Below are 17,956 nucleotides of genomic sequence, written 5' to 3' on the forward strand. Positions count from 1 at the left end.
AATATTGCTTATAGCGGTATGTAATGTTTCTGTAGTCATTACATTTTTCTCATCAGTACAGTCAAACATTTGTTTAGACACTATTCGGGCATTTATTGGAAGACAAATCAAGAACATTTCTAGACTGATTAAATTAGTCCTAGAAAAGCAGAGTGTATTCCTGTCTAATGAGTACTTCCAGAGTGTGTTCCTCTTGGGTGAATGTTTCTGGAACAATCCAGTGGTTTTGTATTCACAGACAAAATCCCGGCTTCCCCAGAATTTGCAGCATGTGAGGACTCTGAGAGACTGGCTCCGTGGGGCCCGCTGTGGTGGTGGCAGCACCAGTGTGCACACTCTTCTCCTTGCTGTGGGACTGTAGCATGAAGCTTCTTGAAATGCAATTTCTAAAAATTAAAATTTTTCATATTTTTAGGGAAGATGAATAAGGCAGGACTGATGATAGATCACTTGTTTATCATTTGGTAAGCCAGGGTCTGCCGTTTCAAGGGCTTTTAAAAGGAGCTGTGCCTGTAAAACATTTCTCCCATTTACTAAAGATGTTTCAGGCTGTGTCTGGGTCAGGCACCATCCATCCTATGCTAACATAGATTCCTACAGTAAGCAAGATAGAAGATTTAGGTACTAATTTAGCACTTGATTTTTAAGTTGGTATTTGTCTGTTTAGACATAATGTTTTCATATTTACTACTGAAATTAGTGAATTTCTCATTATTTAAGTACTTGCTACTAAATAGTTCTTAGTAAATAGATTCCAGTGCTTCATTAATGAAGTTACAGTGACTTACAGAAGCATTAGCATTTTGTATACGTCTTAAAAGGGCTAAGATCTTGATTAGTGGCCTTTTAAAATCTTCAGCCTATGTTCTGGTTTTCAGCAAAACTCCATTAATTTTAACTGTTCTCATTTTAGAATGTATAATCTGTTTGTTAAGGCTGGTACAGAATCTCTCATTCATTAATTAAGAGGGGATTTAATAAGAGAATTGATACTACCAATGAGATCCTGAGGCCATTGTGAGGTATAACTCTGGAGATAGAAACCCTCCTACCCACCCAGTTTCTGCTGTCGCTTTATAACTTTGATAAGCATGACTGTTGTGAGAAATGACAGTGAAGTAGAAATTCACTTTTAAAACGGTCCTATGCTGTACAAATATTCAAACTTTTCAAAATTCATTTTCTTGGTAAACAATTGATACACAAATTATAAATCCTCTTGTATTACATTTAATGCATAAATACTTGTTGCTACCAGCATTGTCTTGCATGTAGTGCCCAAAATGCTGAAGCATTTGGTAAATATTTTGCTTAAACTTGAAAGGAGCACCGACTCTATTTCTTGAAGATATAAGAGAGACTTAAAAGGAGACTTTTTAATTATTTGGCTTAGCTCTTCCTGAACTTGTCTACAGTAGTGAATATTCAATTGCATTTGCCTATTAAAAGAGGGAAATGTCGACATTTTTTCATATCACTATACTGGATCACCAGACATTTCTTGCCAAACACAAAAGTCTTGGTGTTTGGGGCATCAAAATCCAGTCTCAGGTGGTTTAGCTTGTTTCAGGAAGTTTGTTTCTTTAACTTTATATTTAAAAGCTTCAAGGGATTAAAAAAGCAAAACCAGATGAAAATTATTTTAAAATCAAAGACCTTATTTTCTGGCTTCTGCTTCAGTCGCCAGCATGGTGAGTCTTTATCATGGCCAGAGAAAAGTGGGAGTGTGTCAAACAGAAGGCATTCTAGTAAGCTGATGTTCTGCTTCAAATAAAATTGAAATCATTACTTGGCCAGGTCTTCACCGGCCCCCTGCACTCTGGAATGCCCCCTCATTTGGTTCTAGAGAACAATACATTGTGTGAATCCAGAGAATTACTTCACCTTTCTGGACCTTGGTTTTTCTTATCTGTTAGTCCAGGGAGTGAACTAGATTATTATCTGTCTCATCCAGCCTCAAGATAATAGAAGTTACTACTGAGTAACAAAACCTAAATCTCCATTTCTAAATCGCCAGTTTTCCATAGGTCCAATCTGGGAATGTCGCCAAATGCCCTACTTCCTTTGTTAAAGCCTTTGCTTTTTAACAAAAAGAAAACCAGAAGCCTGTATGGTCATTCAGAGGTTCATAGTTGCTGAGCCAGCATTCTGACTATAGTAGCACATACTCTAGTAAATGTTTTCTTATGGAAGGCAAGGGGCGGAAGCACTCCAGTCTTCAGAGAGCTTATGGTTTAATTGAGATTCAAGCAAAGGAATCAGCATGGGGTTCATAGTGAAGTGCACTAGGAATTTGGAACTGATATAGGTTAAGGAAGAGTGCTGGAGGCAGTCAGAATCTGAGACTAGCTAAGTAGTTAGGGAGGGAATTCCAGCAGTGAGCCAAGGCAGCATGGCCAGTGGGAAGGAGCTTGGACTTAGAAGACACGCCTGGCCTGAATCCCAGTGAACCAAGACTGCATTTGTGTTCTGTATGCCAAGTGGAGGAGCTGTTTCCCGTCTCATGGGATGGGTGTGAAATCCCAAGCATGGTGTTACTCAGGGCAAGGAGAAATGGCGCCTCTTCTCTGGTAAACTTGCCCTTTTAGAAACCAGTTGTAACTCCTGCCCTTTAGCTTCTGGAGCTTCAGAAAGGATAGAAATAACTTACAGACAGAAGACAGTTGAGAGGGCCTTTCTTTAATATTAGAACCTTTGAGTTTGAATTTGGAAGACCTGGGTTCTCATCCTACTCTTGCCACTTCTTTGGCTCTGTTTCTGTGTCAAGTCACAGAAGCTCTCTGGATTGCTAAAATCCTTGTCTGACAGATAACTTGAAAGCAGGGATGCTTATGCCCTGCAAGGTCTGTCACTCAGGGCTGATGTTGAAGTCAAGTGAGGTAAGATGTCTCATATTGAAAACTGAAAATATTATTTTTTTTTATCCTCTTCGATTCTAAATAGAATAGTCAAGGTTTCTGAATTTTCATAAAGCAGCTTTAACTGCATTTCTCTAAAGATATCTAAGCAGGCTACTTCAATTCATTTGAATGAACTTTAAAACTCCACTGAAAAACACAGCTTGCGTCTTGGGCAGCTGTGCAGGCTGACTAGATACCTGTCCTGGCGTGGCTGTCCACTGTCATGTAGAGGTGGATGTTGGGGAAGCAGAGTAGTTGTTGTCTGTGGGCTGCCCCGCCTCCCATTCAAGATTTAGGTTGCCCCCAAAACCTCCCTGAGAGGCCACCCAGCCCTCCCTCCCCAGGTGGTGGTCTCCAGATGGGGACAAAGCCACTTTCTTGGCTGCCTGCTCTCTGACACCTCAGCATTTTCCCCTGTTGGCCCTAATCCTACCCCTTGGGTGGGATAGAATAAGTTTCTCACCTAAGAGCCTTACCACATTTGACAATAAATAGTGTTTCCCTGAATTCTGCTTTTCTAAACAAGGCTGTGATGATGGCTGTCTTGTTAGAGATCCTTTCATTCAGACTGTGCCTCTTGAAATTGTGTGTGTGTGTGGTACACTCGTGTGCACTCACGTGTGCATTCTTGCACACACACATATTTCAGGGGAAAACACCCGTCAAGTAGAGCTGAGGGTTTGGTAATACAAAACACTGTAAAAATTCTTGATTAAGATTCCCCTGCTCAGCTTACTGATAGAGAAACTGAAGTCTAGAAAGTAGAGGATGCTTTTCCCAAGATCGCCTCACTAGTTGATGACAATCAAATCTAAAACTCAGGTTTCCAGACTTTGAACCTGGACTTTCCGTACTTCCTCTGGGACCTAGCCTAGCTGAATGATGACTAATCCCAGTCTCCGGCCCATATTTGCCCTCCACCTTATGTTCTAGAACTTCCAGCAGTGGCAGCAGTTTCCCCACGCCACTGGTGAAAACTAAACTCAGCCCAGAAGTGTGCACAGTCTTCCCAGCTTTTTCCAGAAGGTGGCGCCAAGCTTTTCCTTAGCTTCCAGATAATGAAGGAACTAAAAAACTAAGTGAAATACTGAGAAGAATTCTTTGATTCTAGTCATTTCTTAACGTTTGCTTGCTTGCTTGATTTAAATTTTTTTATTCACCTAGTTATTCTGATATGTCTGTTACAGAGCCAAATCAAACTTTGCAAACTTAAAAACATGCAATCCAAATTTTGACAAGTTCTATGCTCCAGAAGAAACCTTATCTTAAAGCAAACATTTGTCAATATTCTCAGTAATGATCTCATTTTTTTAAGCCAGATGAAATTATACTTTTCCTAGCTAGACACTGTTATTTCACTAACTTTGAAAAGGAAGAATTCCTATGTTTCTAAACTAGACTGCAGCAAAATCAACAGAATTGGGACAGTTTCGCTGGCCTGAGGGTGGATTATAATCTCAAAGCCTTCTTGATTCTGCTGTCTCTCAGGAATATGCCCCACCTTCATTCTAAAACCCTTGCTTCTTCTGGCCACCTTGTCTACTGAACAGTATTGTCTGCCTTCCTTTCTGCTGCCCGTGTTTACTTTTGCTCTGTTTGCTTACATTTATAATCTTTGCTTCTTATGTTACATAGAACACAGGGGCAAAACCTAAAGTTCACCCTGATTCAGGCAGCTTGCCAAAAGCTGGGGGCTTGGCATATATAGAGAGGGGAGTCCAGAATACCTACTTGCCTTGCCGCAAATAGTCTCTGTCTTGGGAAACCTTCTCTAGCTCTGTAAAGGAGAGGGCCTCAAGCGCACCCTTGTGAAGTACAGCTTCTGTGTTTTATTTTCAGACATTTTCCCAAAACCTCCTTGTGGTTAGGTACATTTCATTAAATGCTCCAAGCAGGAGACAGCTAGAATTCCTGGAGTTTTGTAAGCGGAGCTTCTCCCGGGTTTTGGGTTACCCATTAGATCTGAAATAGTCCATTTACCGAGCAGCACACTTTAATTTCCATGTTTAAAAACTAAGACCCAAGGATTCCTCACTTAGTTTTACTTAGCTTCTCACCGGTATGTCTTCCTTGTGTGCAGTGATTTCTTACATGGTAGAAAGACATGGGTATTACAGCACTGTCCCGGTGTGGAGCCAGATTTAAAAAGGGATGAACCCTTTCTTTTCCTTATCACCATCTGCTTAGCTGTATTTCACTCAGCCCCATGCCAAACACTTGGTTTTCCCAAGTACGCCATGGACTTACAGCGACCTTGGGTGTGGACATGGACTGAGGCAGGAAAAGCACTTCATCTTAGGTAATTCATTGTATGGTGCAGCTCTTCTAAGGAACATGTTCCCCCTCTTCAAACAGCTGATTTCTGAAAAAAATTAATCTGAACTGTAACATCTCTTTTCCAAAGAACAGATCTGTTGCCTTTCTTTGTGCCACCTAGAAGGGGACACTCTAGTCTGAGTTGGTCATTTGTAGGTATCCTGCCTTCTTGCTCATTTCTGAGCTAGCTCCTTAGTTGACTAGGTAAAGGCAGGTCAGTGAGGCATGCCCAGAGGAGACTTCACCAGTCTTGAGCATGAAAAATATATATACGCTGTGGGAAAATAGATTGGATCCAACATCTATCAAGCACATAGTGCGTGTTGGACACTGTGCTGGGTGTGGACAATAGAAAGATGACTGGGCTGGGAGCTTGCCTTCAAGGAGTTTCTTATCCAACAGGAGAGACAATTTAAGTATTAGGTGTAAGTATAATGATGAGGTGTGTCCATGAGGTTTCCTGAAGGTTCTTTTGAGTGGGTGAGCCCTGAATGAAGAACACAAGTGAGTGGCATTAAGGAAGAGTGAGAGATGACACAGGGGCACTGCCATGGCTGGTATCCCTCTACTCAGTCAAGAAGGATGGCAAGGAAACACCACTGGACATAAAGACAGGAGCCAGGCCTCTTTGACCTTTCATGCTGTTTCAGAGAATGTGAGCCTGGCCATAAGGCTAGTGTTGCAGAGAGGTGATTGGGGAGGGCAGGCCCACCTCATGGCGGCTCTAGGCCAGATGAGAAGAGTTTTGCAGATACTGGTGAGGACAGAGCTCTGTTCCTGGCAGCTTGGAAGCTCCCGGGCTCCCTGCTGTCCCTCATGGTAGCGTCTCTGCTGCCAAGCCCTGCTTTGGGCCTCCACCAGGGTGACCCAGAGACGTCCTGTGCTTTGTAGTTACAGTCATCTGTGCACTACCTCTCTTGACCCAAGTGACTGTGTAGGTAAGTGTTTTTAAATCTCCACTTTAGAATTTTTAAAAATTGAGGCTCAGGAGCAGTCTTTCTGCCCACCTGTGACTATGCAGGTGCTTCCTGTCACCAACTCTGTCCCTCTGCAGGGCAGCAGCTTCTTACCTGCCTGTGACCTGCACCTGCCAGGGCTTCTCTTCCCTGACCTCCCTCAGTGGAGGCAGATCTCCTCAAGGCTTCCCACCTGCAACCATGCAGGCCTCTCTCAGCAACCCTGTCCCTTTCGGGGCAGCTCTTCCTGCCCGCTGGTGTCTATGCAAGTGTCTTTTACTCTTTTGTCCCTTTCCCTAATAAACCTGCTCTTTAAACATAACTATCATCTCTGTCTCATGGGGAAACTCACCTGGAAAACTCGCCGCATGCTGCAGAAAGGGGAGCTTTGGTGACACCTTTCCCAGAGTGAACCCAAGGACTCCGCACTCCAAATCCATTGATTCCAAAAAAAATGACATCACACAGGCCATGTCTGATGGCGATCTGACCTCTCAGACATTCAGAATGTAGTCCACTCCTCCTTAGATCCCTCATGCCTATCACAATCATCAGCAAAACTTGTTGACCACTTTTGAAAATATGGCCTAAAAAAAATTTGAGGCTCAGACCAATTAATTTGCCACAGGATTGAACTGAGGTTTGTCTGCTGCACTGTTCTCAGAGGCTGGAATATGTTCATCCAACTCTGGAAATGGCTTTTCTTGGGGTGAAAGGTTGAAGGTCTTATATGCACATCAGAGTCAAAGAGCTTTCTGTTTTCAGGGCCTGTGTGAAGAAAGGTGCACTTGGCAGGAGATTGAGTTGATGGTCACAGAAGCACAGTGGGCTTCATTTACTAGTCTCCTGTGCATACATGTCTGAGGTGGGGCAAGGGACCATAAATGTTGTAACTAAGTTAATGCTTGCTGACGGGGACATCTGCTCACTTAAAGTGCCATTTGGCTCAGCCACACCACTGGCTCCCCTGGGGGAAAAAGCAGGCAGGGTGAGTTGTCTACAAAACCCGGGACCTGGAGCTGGAGGAACCCCGCAGAACATCACAGAAGCCTTCTGCAGACATTCTTTCTACTCCTGGCCAAGTTAGGAGACACCAGCTAACCCCTGCCTGTTTCTGTGACCTCCTCAGCCTCTTCCTGGACCTTTGCATCCTCATGCTGCCTCTCTGCTTGGAACACCACCCTGCCTGGCACCATGGGGTGGGGACAGGGCGGGTGGATCTCACCTTGTGGCTGGAGCGCTTAGCTCAGACCCCAGCACTTTGTGTGCATGGGCACAAAGAGCACAAATGGAAGGCGGGGAAGGATGGTGACAAAAAATTAGTGAGACTTTGAAGTTCCTAAGAATCTTACCAGCTTCTTGAAGTAGCACAAGGCTCTTTTCAAATAAAATGACTTTTTACCCAAACCTGACCTTCCCCACATATATGTAAGCATGACAACTCTTGGATATGTTGACACCGGTTTTCTTTTATGTATGAAAACATAGTTTTTGCCCTTGAACCAAGTTTGTCCAAGTCTCCATATTGTCTCTTGAGAAGATTAATCCATAATCCCAGTGTTCACCCCCACAGGTGTCTGCGCTGTGTCCTCCAGCCAGAGGGTGATGGGGTGGGGGTTGGCGGGGGGCACATCTTCCTTAATGAGATACCTTAACTTTGATCATGCCTTAGGGAGATAGCAGGTCTTCCCAGGAAAGTTCAAAGGGCCCCTAACAAGAAAGAGATGTGACTTTCAGAATTTGGGAAGGTTGGGCTTCCTTAAACAAGGACATGTGCTCGGGCAGACAAGGGAATGAAGTCTAGTCCATCAGTTAGACTGGGAAACGCCCAGCCTTGCTCGCTACATCAGGTCAAAAGAAACATTCCAACCCCTGCCTGCTAGGCCTCTGTGGGTAAGAAGAAACAGCAAATGTTAGCAAGGATTCAGAGCAATCACTCTGGGCGCCAGACTTAGAGAACGGTTCTGGGAGTTGAGGGGAAATAGCTCATTCTGCTAGTTAGGGAGCCCTAGGGAGGACACTGCTCCTGTGTCAGCCACATTTATTGGAAGGATAGCGAGTTTCTGCTTTAGCAGAGGGCAGTTCACAGAAACAGTGGGAGATGAGCAGATACAGTAATGATTACTGTAATGCTAATGTGATACTAGCTAACACTGAAGGAGTACCCACACTTTCCAGGGCTTCAGTTCTGTTCAAGGGCTGCACTGCCAACCCTTGATCTCAAAGGGACATTTAGAAGAGATTTTTAGGGCCTCACTGGTGGCCTAGAGGTTAAGTCTCAGTGCTGTCACCTCTATGGCCTGAGTTCTATCCCCTACCAGGGAGCTAACTCACATAGGGCACAGAAGACCTTTCCTGTATCGCCTGCTGCTCCCCTTAACAGTGTGTTTCAATAAATCCACCTGTTCTGTGCACCACTCTGGTAAATCCTCTCACGCCCACTGCATCTCTGGCCTGTACCCCAGTTGCTCTATGCAAAAATATTTAAAAAAATAGATTTTTATTAATACATCTTTCTTGCTATAAATGTTGATGTAATGGCTGCTGCCATTTTTCAATATGAAGAAAATAAAATCATCCATAATCTTACCACTGTGAGATCAGGATTATTAGCATGTTTGTGCTCTCCTTTCTGGGTTCTTTATCATGTTAAATGGCAGGTACTGGAGCGCGAGTAGCCAAAGTGAAACTTCCTTAGTGAAGAACCCATTATTAGTATGGCTGGCCCATAACATGCCGATTCTTCAGTGAGATGAATTCAGCTCTCGAGTGTTGGAAGAATTGCCCTTTACTGTTCCAGAGAGCAGAGCAGACATGTGGGCCAATGATGCACACTCCGAAAGTGAGCCCTGTTCACATGGCAGTGTCGCCAGGGCCGAACACAGGCTGAAATACATCATGTCGCAAGCTGTGACTACAGAGCCCTGGAATCTAATCCTGTTCCTCTTAGAGAGATGACCTAGAGAGGCTCTGGGCGACAGTGTCTCCATCAGTCCCAAAGTGCCCCAAAGCCACCCCGGTGTCCGCCATGCAGCTGAGGTTGCCTTCGTCTTCCACCCACCCTGACTCATATGGACTCATTATTCTTAGTCTGCTCGAGCCCAAGACACTTTCCAGATGGCCTATGTGCTGATATTGTTGTTCAATCTTTGCTTAAATCAGAAGCGTGTTGCCATGATTTGGAGGCCTGAGCTGGTAGATAGCCTTGGACTTCGTTGCTGAGTTAAAGACAACTGAGTTATTTCGAGTAGCTGAACCCAAAGCAGAGAAGAATCTGGATGTAATGACCAGTCCAGGGCTGGCAGTAGGACAAAATATTAGCTTTTCTTTGTATTCATAGGAAAATGCACATCTGTTTCTAGCCTGGTATTCTCCTGTGCCACTAGTGGCGGTAGTTATCATTTACTGAATTACACCTTATACCACCCATCAAATTGTGCCTGCAAGATATTCCCATTTTATAGATGACAACATGGGGGTTTACTCTTATGGCATGACCAGCATCACTGGAATTGAATTCCAGCTCTCTCAGTTCAAGGCCTGTGCTCTTTCTACCACTTCCGCCATGCTTTTTCTTCTTCACTGGGGTTTGCCTTCTACCTTTCCAAATAAGCTCTTGCATGGCCTTGCTGGCATTTCTTGAGCTCATGCTTCATATAGCTAGTGCATGGTCTCCTAGAGGTTAAAGGCTGCGCCTATGGCTGTGAGGGCTGTTGTGTGCACTTGAAAGTGCCAGGTGATAAGACAGGAGCCCAGATTCCTGGAAGAGGAGGCTCCTCAGGAAAATACTCAGAGAACTCCCCCAGAACCTGCCCAACTAACGGCCTTACGATTAAGTATCTCCACGGAAACAGAATTTAAGTCATTCTGATTTTTTATTTTTGCAGATTTTCCTCTCTAGTTAATCAGTTGTAGGTGTCCTATGGGTTATCGGAAAACATTTTTTGTACATATAAGAATTTTGTATATTTAATTGTTCATATGTATAAGAATTTCCTAAGTCTTTATGAAAAGACCTTGCTGAGCTCCACCTCCACATTCTCTGATTTAGTGACTCTGGGGTGAGGCCTGAGAAACTGCATATTTTGCAAGAAACTTGGTTGCTGCTGTGAGGGGAGACTACACTAGAGAATCACTTTTCTGAGATTTTTACCAGAATCTTCCTTAGTTGCCTTTTCATGTACCCCATTCCCCTTTAACCAAACCTTTCTGCTTGTACTTTATTTAACAAAATTAGCCAGTGGAGGTGATCGCTGCCAGGCAGCATTAAGCGAAGTTCTGTCATTTGGTCTCTGAAATAAGGCAGCAGTGTTCTTTGATTTTTCTGTTCCTGGAACTTGGGCATTCACTCACTGGGGGACCTGGTGTTGCAGGTGGTGCGAGCAGCAGAGGAGGCTGCGTCCACACTGGCCAGCTCCATCCACCCAGAGCAGTGCATCAAAGTGCTCTGTCCCATCATCCAGACCGCTGACTACCCCATCAACCTCGCTGCCATCAAGATGCAGACCAAAGTTGTGGAGAGGATTGCCAAGGAGTCCTTGCTGCAGCTCCTGGCTGACATCATCCCGGGCTTGCTGCAGGTAGGCCCCTCATGCTGGCTGTGTGGGCCTATGAGACCAGGAGCAGGGGCTGCTCACCTCCCAGTGACATGTGGACTTGGCTGTCCTCATTCACTTGAGATGGTGCCAAGAAAGCAGGTGGTGACCTTTGTTTTAGGACCTATGAAACTGACTTGCACACCTCATATCTCCCTTGTTTTCTTGCCCACCCTCCCCTGAATGAAGCAGGAAGATTTTCCTGGCAGCCTCGAACTGTGGCTCGCAGAATGAGCTTTGTTTACTGTAAACATATTTTGATCTTTTTTGTTGCTGTTCATTCCCTCAACAAACCGTGATGCACATCTGTGGGCCCCAACCCTGGGCAAGGTGGATCATGGGATCCAAAATCAAATAATGTTCCTGGCTCTCATATATCTAGCAAATATTTGTGGAAACCTTTCCAAGCAGGAGCATCAAGTTAGACAGACTCTGGAAGATAAAAGATGTTTTGCACTGTTCTAGCACAACCTCGAGGATTTTTTCAACCCACTGTGGGACAAATACAGTCCAAAGGACTACCGTAGAGGACAGCTCCTGTGCTGAGTTACTGTAGGGGGTGCAAGTGGAGAATTCAGACCCAGAGGTAGCAAGGTAATCCCTGGGCAGAAAGAGCAGAGAGAGAAGCACTCATTGAAAAGGTGGTTTAGAATTGGGTGGGCCCTAAAGAGAGTTTTCAGTAGGAAAGGGATGAGAGCAATGAGTTTTATATTACTAAATGGTACTATTTGCTAAGCAGTTGGCTTGGGAATTTAATACATGCTGTTGAAGACTGGATTATTCCAGGCAGAAAAAAAAAGACGCAGAGGCTGAAAAATTCTGAGGCCTGATTGGAGAACAGCAGGTAGTCCCATGTGGGCGTGGGGGTGAGGCTGGCATTGAGGTTGAGGTCCAATGTGGGAGAGACATGAACGTGAAGCTGTGGGACCAGATGTTCCCCACAGTCTGTGGACGGTGCAAAGGTTTTGCCCACAGAGTGAGTGATGCAGTTCTCATTTCTTTAATGCACTTTCACACATGAAACTTGCTTTGGGAAAAATGTGGGAGAAGCAAATTATTTTTCCCCCTTAATTCCTTTTCTCATTCTGATTCTCAGTGTTTTGGGGGTGACTCTGCTGTGGCAGCTCGTTACAAAGCAGCACCCCGAGTAGAGTCAGATGGATATGCAGCTCATGGCACCCCACGAAGCAGCTCACTTTGAGACGCGACCTCTCTGGGTCAGGAGCTGGGTCTGTCCTGGTTATTGACAAGCCCAAGGTTGAATTATGAGGACAATTGTGGAAATATTGATGAAATGTTGACTGTGAAACCAATCTTTGATCTCATTTCCTTTTTTGTTCCCCTCTCGACTCTAGGGTTATGACAACACTGAAAGTAGTGTGCGTAAGGCCAGCGTGTTTTGCTTAGTGGCAATTTATTCCGTAATCGGAGAAGAGCTGAAACCTCACCTTGCACAGCTCACAGGGAGCAAGGTATGTATAGTGTTACAGGGGCTGATACACACACCTGCGCTCTGCCAGCTTGTCAGAAACCCGCTCGTCTGCAGCTCTGGCCTCCAACAGCTTTTTCGCAACGTGCTTGTGTTGCCTGGGCCTATTTCTCTAAAGATCAAAATGACCCTTGGTTCTGTGCAGTCACTAGACTGGGCGCTGCTGCCATCACAGTGTACTCTGTGTGGTAACTCCTGTATTTAATGTGTTAACTATAAGCCTCTACTTTACTCTCAAAAGAAAGATGACTTTGTTTAGAAGCCAGCTCATTTTCTCTCTAGAAAAATTTCCTCTCTAAGGAAATTTACCTGCTGGCTGAACCAATTGCTGAGAGGGACTGAGTTCTTCTTGGGCCTCTGCAGTGATGGTAGCTGGCCCTCCCTCCCAGCACTGCTGTCTGCACTGGGTGTGTGTTGAGTCATTTGTTCAAGGCAGCGTCCCCGGGGGTTAAGACAAGTTTCTGCCATTTTACCTACCCTGGGCATGGTAGTTTTAAGCCAAAACCAGACTTCTCACTCACTTTTTGCATATTCCTTTAAGAGAATTCTGGAGTCAGGGGCAGAAAATAGACCAAAAAGACTCTTGGCTCATGACAATGAGAGTGGCTAGAGGGTGTGTGTTGGTTCAAAAATAAACTCAAGTCTGATGAACCTGCCAGGGGAGAGCAGGCAGAAACCCCTCAAACTCAGGCAGGAGAGTCAAGAATGGGAAGGAGGGGCCTTGAACTCCCTGAGGACAGGCCTTGGGAGACCTCAAGCTGTTCTGTGAGGAGCCCACTCCAGGGACTGCCTGTGTGGGGAGGGCATCGACATGGAGAGGTGTGGATAAAAAAGATGAATTAGAGGCACCCGACCTTGCTCCTTTTGCAAGAAAGAATCAGCAAGTGATACCCAGTTTCTTTTCCAAGGTAGTTAGTTCTCACTTAACTTTGCTGTTAACAATGTTCACAGTGCTTAGCATTAGAACCCGAGCAACTGTAAGCAGGATGGTCTATTAGGGAAACAGGTCCTCTTTCCATCCTCAATGTTTTAATGAAACATTGTTTGAGGACCCGCTGTAGGTCTCTTCTTTCACACAGTCAGCGAGCATCACAGCCCAAAAGTAATAGGCAAAGCCGGCTCTGCTCCCCTTTGTCCAGAGCAGGCCTCAGCACCACTGACACCTTGTTTACGGGGGCTGGGGGAAGTCTAGCAACCACCTGGAAATTATAATGGTGTATCGCACCCCTCAGTTGTGACAGTCACTGATGGGTCCATATATGACCGTATGTCCCCTCGGGGCAGAATTGCCCCTTGCTTAACACCACTGCTCCAGAAGAAGATAATTTATCCTTCCTGCAAATAGCAGCAGTTAGGTTAGAAGTTGTAAATGAAGCAAACGTGGATACATGGTTTGGGGCCTGCTTTATTTGTTCTCATTTTCCAGTCTCTCTTTTACTTTTCTGCTCTTACTGAAACTCTTCCTTACCCTTCCCTAACCACAGTCTGGACAGTGCTGAGTCCAGTCACAAGCAGGGTGCTAGGCCAGGAACCCTCCTCCCTCTCCCGGCCTGCCACCATCAGCGATTTCCAGGTGGTTTCTGGCAACAGTGAGGACCTAGAAGACAGTATTCACAAAGGGAACTGGATTTGTTAAATGGAAAATTCATCCAAAAATAACATTACCCCGACCTTGGTTTTGCCAGGCACTTTTACTCTCCTGAGTAAGAGAGCTGTACTGTCCTCTTGTGTGACCCTCTATAAGACACTGAGAAAACACAGGCATTTCCTCTTCCCTCTGGTGCGCTCCACTTGCTGCTGCCCCTCCCAGTGGTGGCCTTGGGTCTCATGCTCGCCTTCTGATCAGGAGCCAGGACTTCCTCCCCAGCGACTACCTCAGCCAGTTCCGAGGAGTTACGGAGTCTGGCCTTAACACCTTTCTGCTTTGGTGTTACAACTCTTCTCTGTGATAACTGGTGCATTAATAAGAGCTTTGGTAGACTCTTGTACACATCTGAAGCAGACAAGCGACCTCCTAAGCCCTAGACTCATAGCTGACAGACATGGTGCTAAATGTCTCAATTTCTTAGTCCAGAAGCAAAGAGAATCAAGCTACAGCTTCCCGTTTCTCTGTAACCAGGCCTGTCTGAACACTCTCCACTGCTTAAATGAGATTCATAAGTACTATCAGGTTCTGCAGGGAAAGACCTGATGGAGGCGCAGGGATGGAATCTATGGGGCGTAGTTTGAGAGCTGCCCATTGCTGTGACAGCAGCATTAGCTTTGGAGTCAGACAACCTGCTGTCCAACCTGACTTTCACTTATTAGCTAGATGACCTTGAGCACACTTGCTTGCTTTTTCTCAAAATTATTTAATTGTGCTAAAATATACAAATATAAAATGTGACCTTAATCATTTTTAAGTTTAAGTTCACTGTGACTAGGAACATTCGTGTCGTAACGCCATCACTGCCATCCATCTCCAGAACTCGTTCATCTCGGAAAACCAAAGCTAATTTCCCTTATAATACTGCCACATTCCCCCTACTCCCCAGCCCCTGGCCACCACCATTCTACTTTCTGCCTCTATGAACTTCACTACTCAGCTGCCTCATAAAGATATAATTTATCTTTTTATGATTGGTTTATTTTGCTGAGCATCAAGTACTTAAAGATCGGTCCGTGTTTTTAGGATATATCAGAATCTCCCTTTTTTAAAAAGATTTATTTATGCATATAAGAACAGGGTGTAGGCCAGAAGTGTGGGGGTGGTGAGAGGATTCACCAGAGATAGAGTGGGGAGCAGAACAGGCAGATTTATTGAAATACACTGCTGAGGGGAGCAGCGGGCAAGACAGGAGAGGTCTGCTGTGCCATGTGGGTCACCTCCCTGGGTGGGGATCAAACTCATGCTGCAGTAGCTGGCGATAGCTTGATAGTGCTGAGACTTTAACCTCTGTGCCACCAGGGAGGCCCCTCTTAATATATTTTTGTGGGCATTCTGCTTCTACAAAACTCTGTTATTATTAATGTGATCAGGCCTATTAATATAATACCTTAGTGACATTCAACAAGTAAGAACATACTATGGTACATGCTGTTTTGTGTATTTGAGGATCTGGGGGGCTTAAGTTGAAAATAAATAAGATCTCAAATGTAAAGATGTAAAAACCCTTATAGTAACATTATGCCAATCCAAGGTGGTGGTAATTAGTGATGCTGTATTAGCCTAAAGAGGTGTAATTTTGCCAGAAGGAGCAAGCAAGTCAACCACTGACTGTACATGAGGCAGCATGTGCTAAATCAGGAAGGAACAGTGGGGGATGGGAGTGCTACGGGAGTAAAAGGAAGGTATGAGTAGAGGGGGAAGGCTACGTGGACATGGCCTCTAAGTTAGGTCTCATATCCACTTACTAGGTTTCAGTAGGCAGAAATGGGGGTGCAGAGAGAAGGCATCTAGATGGAAGATTGAGCCTCAGCAAGGAAAGAGCCTTAGCCACTCTCTCCTCATGGAATATGGGTCATTACCCTGCTTTTCTGCCAGTTTGGGTGGTGCCATTAGCTACAACCACCCCTAAGATGTGTGGTCGGCCCCTCGAAAGTCACCTTTTCCAGAGAGCCCTGTAGGCCACCTAGTCATAATACTTTTCATTCTCGGTAATGACCCATTGGGGTTATTCCATTCTCTGTAAAAACCCATTTGTTCTCTCTTGCCCTCTGGACTCTACCTCCTCCTGTGGCTGTAGCCTCAGCACCTGGCAGATGTGCCAGATGAGTAGTGGGCACTCAGTAAATGTTTGTAGAAGGAATTACTCAACTAAGAGACTTGTTTTTGTCACCTGGGTTTTCCCTCTGTTTTCTACTTTCTGATTGCTTTCCCTCTTGCTAATTTATTTGTATCTTCTCTTTGCAGATGAAGCTACTAAACTTATACATAAAGAGGGCCCAAACCACGAACAGCAACAGCAGCTCCTCCTCCGACGTCTCCACACACAGCTAATGGCAATGCCAGAGTCTCTTTGTGTAGCCCTAGTAGAAGCAATCGATCGGTGCCTCTCAGAGACCTTCCCCACCCTCCCCCTTCATCGGCTGCCCAGTCAGTACAAGGAGGCCCAAAAATATTTATTGCAATCAGTATTTTGGTCCCTTCCAGCTTTTGTGTAGGATCTTACTGGTGTTGAATGTAAAGGAAGCAAGGCCTGTGTTGGAGACTTCACACAAAGCAAAAGAAAAGAGCCATATTTAAACATGTCTGGTATAGCCTGCTGAACCTGTAAAAACATGTGTATGGGGTGCAGTTTTTCAAATTCAGAGCTCTCTAGCCGATTTTCTTCAGCTAACAGTAGATTTGAGGAGGGCAGGAGGAGGACACATCCATTTGTCTTTCTCTTTCATCTTAGCTGACTTTCCTCTGAATGTGGCCTGTGTAGAGCAGAGCCTACCGCTTTCACCACTGGCACTATGAAAGGGGTGTACGTCTTTAAGTTGTATTAAAAAAAAGGTGAATCAGGTTCTTGGCAAGAAAGGGAGAAATGCCTGAAGATGGCCTTTTAACAAACATGAGAAACTCTGCTTGTTGTGTCTGGACTGGAGGTGGTGCCCTCACTTTTAGTTTAGAAGGGCGCCCTGTGCAGCCTCCTCCCAGGACAGGTCCCCGGTCCCCCCTGAGCAATTCCTCTGCTGCTCTACCTACTCCAGTTTCCACTTGATGTAATTCAATTTAAGTCAAATTTTAAGTCCAAACAAAAAATCAAGGTAAATTTATAGCATCAGTTAGCAGATACTGAAAATGGCATTTCCTGAAAGCATAGAAGATGTGAGAGAAGCAGCCCGTCGTGCTAAGATCTTGGGGAAATACTTGGAACAGGGCTTCTCCCATGGCCCTGGTGCTTGGTGACTGGTACAGCACCATCCTTTTTCCTCTCCCCCAACCTTTTCCTAAGCTGCTCAGTCCTAAAATGTCTTCAGTTAATCTGGTAAATGGCAACTCTACCATGTCAATTTTGACTTCTCTATTTAATCTGGTATTAAGATCAAAGAAGAGTCTAGAGAGACCAGATAGCAGAATTTTTTGGTTTAATTTTATGGACTGAAGTACTTCCTTGATCAACTGTTGAAATAGTCATTGTTTAAGGGAAAAGTAATTATGGTATCAAATTACAGAAAAAATAGAATTTGAAATAACAACTTTAAAGTCTGTTTCCTTCTCTTCAGTGAGAAACTATCAGAGAATCTACCCCCTTTTTTAAAAAAAAATTATGGATTTGATCACTCCAATAAAAGAGACTATAATTTGGGGCTCTGATTACATAAGTTTTGAGTAAAATTCTTAAAGCCAAATGGAAATTCTTAATGCAATCGTGAAGATTTTTATCATCTCTTACTATTTTATATTCTCTAAATTGAACTAATTTTTCCCTGAGGAAAATACGTCTTCTGATGTTGATGTTAATTTTTAATGATATCATTAAAATTTTGCTGGTCCTGCAGAGGGGGGGCCCTCACCCACACTCCCCCCCGCCCCCCACTGAGAAGCCTTGTTCTCTGGTCTCCACAGACCCCTTTCTCTGCCCTTTAGCTTTGATGTTGAAAGCTGTGAAAGATACTCTAGCAAACATAATTCATTTTCATTCAGAATTTAGTTTAGATACTTTATTTGGAAATAGGCACTGAAAATAAAAGGCCAGGACCAGTGATGCAAGGGCACCTTCTCTATGGAGG

General features: G+C 44.6%; 1 protein-coding gene across 25 annotated transcripts in view; it reads left to right on the plus strand.

The window, feature by feature from the left end:
• CLASP1 (cytoplasmic linker associated protein 1) overlaps positions 1–16,235 on the plus strand; it is a gene marked incomplete at both ends in the record, with an annotated part of 222,317 nt that extends 206,082 nt beyond the window's left edge. For all 25 annotated transcript variants that reach the window (XM_084229882.1, XM_084229881.1, XM_084229869.1 and 22 more), the window contains 3 exons: positions 10,546–10,752; positions 12,123–12,239; positions 16,149–16,235. In XM_084229882.1, coding sequence (XP_084086008.1) covers positions 10,546–10,752; positions 12,123–12,239; positions 16,149–16,235 — 411 coding nt within the window. The remainder of the gene's footprint in view (positions 1–10,545; positions 10,753–12,122; positions 12,240–16,148) is intronic.
• Between the last annotated feature and the right edge of the window lie 1,721 nt (positions 16,236–17,956).

The sequence above is a fragment of the Talpa europaea genome, assembly GCF_964194135.1.
Source record: "Talpa europaea genome assembly, chromosome: 1".
In the NCBI taxonomy this organism is placed as follows: Eukaryota; Metazoa; Chordata; class Mammalia; order Eulipotyphla; family Talpidae; genus Talpa; species Talpa europaea.